At 43.0% G+C, this 4,662-nt stretch overlaps 1 protein-coding gene across 1 annotated transcript in view; it reads right to left on the reverse strand.

Annotated features, from left to right (window-relative positions):
- LOC110329848 (sperm-associated antigen 6) overlaps positions 1 to 875 on the reverse strand; it is a 54,918-nt gene extending 54,043 nt beyond the window's left edge. The window contains exons 1-2 of the mRNA XM_021209749.1: positions 707 to 875; positions 532 to 627 (exon numbers count right to left, since the gene is read on the reverse strand). Coding sequence (XP_021065408.1) covers positions 532 to 627; positions 707 to 731 — 121 coding nt within the window. The 5' untranslated portion in view covers positions 732 to 875. The remainder of the gene's footprint in view (positions 1 to 531; positions 628 to 706) is intronic.
- Between the last annotated feature and the right edge of the window lie 3,787 nt (positions 876 to 4,662).

Raw genomic sequence — 4,662 nt, forward strand, 5'->3', positions numbered from 1 at the left:
TCTTCTTCTTCTTCTTCTTCTTCTCTCTCTCTCTCTCTCTCTCTCTCTCTCTCTCTCTCTCTCTCTCTCTCTCTCTCTCTCCCCCCACACACACACAGTTCGTGCATAGGGAGAGGAAGATCTATGCTAAACGACTTCCAGGAAATTGATACTGCTTTTAATGAACCTGACAACCTGCCACCCCCACCCCCGCTAAGGGGACTGGAGATTGTACAGGCGGAACTTGGAGAAGGCTCCTTTGACTCACCAGACACACACACAAAAAAAAACAGAACAGAACAAAACAAAACAAAACGAAGGAACAAAACCTCTGCAGGTAAGGAACCCAAGAGGACAGCAGCTGAGGGTTACAGGTACAGCTGATGGGAGTCGGGGGTGGGAGAGGCCAGGGCCTGAGGGATAGATAGGAGATTAGGGTAGGATAGCAGGTAGCGGAGGGGGGGGGGGCGTGGAAAATTAGAGACAGCGAGGTTAGTGGCTATCAGAGCCAGCAGCTGAGACAGGCAGACAACGCGTGTGGTGCAGACTTACCTGCATTCTGCAGCGTTTCGATGTTTTGGGGTCTTGTCGCCAGTTCTGCCACCATCTGCACGAATTGCGTCCGGGCTTTCTGGTACTGCTCGAACACTGAGGAGACAGACCCGGTGGAGGTGCCCTGTGGTCCGAGACGCCAACCCTCCCGAGTGCCCACCGGCCTTTGCCATACCTTGCAGCACCTGCCGCTGGCTCATGGCGCCCCACCTGCTTCTCCAGGTGCCGGTGGTCCGCAGCTACCAGGACCTCCGCCACCGTTGGGCTGGTCCTGGGATCCGTTCCTCTGTGTACACGTCTCCAGGGCAACCGACAGTAACCAGATGCAACCACCCGCAAAGGTCGTGACGTCACGGCCAGGGTGGGGAAGGCTGGTACACTCTACCAACCGCATGTTGAACCTGCCTGAGGTGGTGAGGGTGTCTCTTGGGCAGGCGACTGTCAGGAGACAAGGTCCTCTACACACCGACCCAGAGTGGCTTGGTGTGATGCCTACAGGTTGCGGGCACCATACACAGTCAAGAACAACCAAGCATATAACCACCGTATAATCTGGTTGATAACAGTATTGTCAAAGCAACCTTAACACAGTGTTTTGTTTCTGGTGTATCCCTGGTACACACGACATTTTTGGTTTCCGGATCCCTGAAAACTCACCACAACCATATACAATTGCATTTAAGACAGCGACTAAGCAGTCTGAAATATTCAGTAGCAAAAGCAGAAGAACAAATGATGTAATTAATATCCTACGGTCCAGAGTTACTCTTTTTTTTAATTAATTTATTTATTTTTGTGTAAGTACACTGTAGCTGTCTTCAGACACACCCAAAGAGGGCATTGGATCCCATTACAGATGGTTGTGAGCACCAGGTGGTTGCTGGGAATTGAACTCAGGACCTCTGGAAGAGCAGTCACAGCTCTTAACCCACTGAGCCAACTCTCTAGCCCCAAGGGTTACAATTAATAACAAGTTTGATCTGCATTTCCTTGGCTATTTGGTTTTAAAGTCAAGCTTCATTTTGTGGCTGAGTGACATTTCCAAAACAGGATGGGGACTATATCTTGAACTCAGAGAAACCCAGTTTTCTTTTTCTTGCTACTAAAAAAGATATTCTTTGAAAATTTCATACGAGCATAAAATGTAACAATTTTTTAATGCAACGATTTTTAAGTCATATACAGTAGTCCCTCAAACCATGTCTTAAACTGGCTTTGTAGGAATGAGATCAAATTTCAGACATATTTCAGGGTAAATGTACTTTAAACAAAAAGGTTGTTTAATGCTCTTTGCGTTCTCACACAGAACAGCTGGGGGGAGGGGAGGGTTGGGTGGGCGGTGTGAGTGTGGGTGTGTGGTTGGGTGTTTGAGACATTCTCACTCTACATAGCCGTACATGCCCTGGAATTCACTATGGGAATCTGACTGACTTTGAACTCAGGGAGATCTGCCTGCCTTTGTCTCCTGATTGCCACCATGCCTAGCCAAACAGAATAACTCTTAACTGAAAAAGCCTCCAGTTACTTTTAACAGTCTATACATTATACTTGCTCTACCATTGGTTCCTAGATTCTTTTTTAAAAACTACCAAATATTTCAGTAATGTGTGTCTCCTTTAAATATCTATCTGACAGCTTAACCAGATGTCAAGTGGGCAGATAACACCCACTTCTGCAGAGTGCTGGCAAGACAGGAAACCCAATAGAGGGGACATGCATGTTTATTTGGTTCTCATCTTTGGAATCCTCTACAATAATTTTTTAAGATCTCACCCATATCTGAGCTCTCTTGACAAAGTGCTGGTATTTGATGGTGCTCCCAGAGTAGTTGGGGACTAGAGAAAAAGCAGTGTGTTAGTCCTTTTTTTCCCAGGCCTCTCCAGAAATGCTCCTTATCTTCCAATTCTGAAGTTTGCATGCTGATACTAGACCTTTGCTTGACTTTAAGGAATAAGATTCAGAGTGAGGCCTTTCAGCACCAATCTACCTTGGACACAAACTCGGCAGAGAGTTCCACGGTCCCCAAAGGAGTCTCTACTCCCAGGTGTTCTAGCACGCCCATAATCTTAGGATCCAAGAATGCCAGGAGCTTGGTCACACCAGGATCTCAGGGTCTCAGAGAAAGCTTGACTCCCAGGAACTCTGACACACCCAGATTCTCAGAATCACAGGATCCCAGAGAAAGCTGGACTCTGAGGAGTTCTGACACAAGCAGGATTACAGGAAGGACAGGATCCAATCAGATACAGAAAGGGGGGGGAACACTTGGGATTAACAGATGGTGGGAGGCAAGCATAAGAACATAAGCAACAGAAACCAAGGTTACTTTGCATCATTAGAACCCAATTCTCCAACCATAGCAAGTCCTGGATACACCATCACACCAGGAAAGCAAGATATGGATCTAAAGTCACTTCTCATGATGATGATGGAGGACTTTAAGAAGGACATAAATAGCTCCCTTAAAGAAATACAGGAGAACACAGGTAAACAGGTAGAAACCCTTAAAAAAGGAAACACAAAAATCTGTTAAAGAATTGCAGGAAAACAAAACCAAACAGGTTGAAGGAATTGAACAAAACCATCAGGATCTAAAAATGGAAGTAGGAACAATACAGAAATCACAAAGGAAGACAACTCTGAAGATAGAAAACCTAGGAAAGAAGTCAGGAGCCATAGATGAAAGCATCACCAACAGAATACAAGAGATAGAAGAGAGAATCTCAGGCGCAGAAGATACCATAGAAAACATTGACACAACAATCAAAGAAAATGAAAAGTGAAAAAATATCCTAACCCAAAACATCCAGGAAATCCAGGACAGAATGAGAAGACCAAACCAATCATAATAGGTATAGAAGAGAGTGAAGATTTCAAATTTAAAGGTCCAGTAAATATCTTCAACAAAATGATAGAAGAAAAGTTCCCATACAAGAAGTTGCCCATACAAGAAGCCTATGGAACTCCAAATAGTTTGGACCAGAAAAGAAATACCTCCCATCACATAATAATCAAAACACCAAATGCACAAAATAAAGAAAGAATATTAAAAGTAGTAAGGGAAAAAGGTCAAGTAACATATAAAGGCAGACCTATGAGAATTATACCTGACTTCTCACCAGAGACTATGAAAGCCAGAAGATCCTGGGCAGATGTCATACAGACCCTAAGAGAACACAAATGCCACCCAGACTACTATACCAAGCAAAACTCTCAATTACCATAGATGGAGAAACCAAAATATTNCATGACAAAACCAAATTTAAACAATATCTTTCCACAAATCCAGCCCTTCAAATGATAATAAAGGGAAAACTCCAGCACAAGGAGGGAACCCCACCCTAGAAAAAGCAAGAAAGTAATCTTTCAACAAACCTAAAAAGAGATAGCCACATGAACAGAATTCCAAATCTTACAACAAAAATAACAGGAAGCAACAATCACTTTTCCTTAATATCTCTTAATATCAATGGACTCAATTCCCCAATAAAAAGACGTGGACTAACAGACTGGTTACATAAACAGGACCCAACATTTTGCTGCTTACAGGAAACCCACCTCAGTGACAAAGAGAGACACTACCTCAGAGTAAAAGGTTGGTAAACAATTTTCCAAGCAAATGGTCCCAAGAAACAAGCTGGAGTAGCCATTCTAATACCGAATAAAATTGATTTTCAACCTAAAGTTATCAAGAAAGATAAGGAAGGACACTCCATACTCATCAAAGGTAAAATCTTCCAAGATGAACTCTCAATTCTGAACATATATGCTCCAAACAAAAGGGCATCAGCATTCATAAAAGAAACTTTACTAAAGCTTAAAGCACACATTGCACCACATACAATAGTAGTGGGAGACTTCAACACCCCACACTCATCAATGGACAGATCATGGAAACAGAAACTAAACAGAGACACAGTGAAACTAACAGAAATTATGAAACAAATGGATTTAACAGATATCTATAGAACATTTTATCCTAAAACAAAAGGATATACCTTCTATCAGCACCTCATGGTACCTTCTCCAAAACTGACCATATAATCGGTCACAAAACAGACCTCAACAGATACAAGATTGAAATGATCCCACTAAGGCTGATCTTCAATAGCATCATAAACAGTAGAAATC

The sequence above is a fragment of the Mus pahari genome, chromosome 12, assembly GCF_900095145.1.
Source record: "Mus pahari chromosome 12, PAHARI_EIJ_v1.1, whole genome shotgun sequence".
Lineage (NCBI taxonomy): Eukaryota > Metazoa > Chordata > Mammalia > Rodentia > Muridae > Mus > Mus pahari.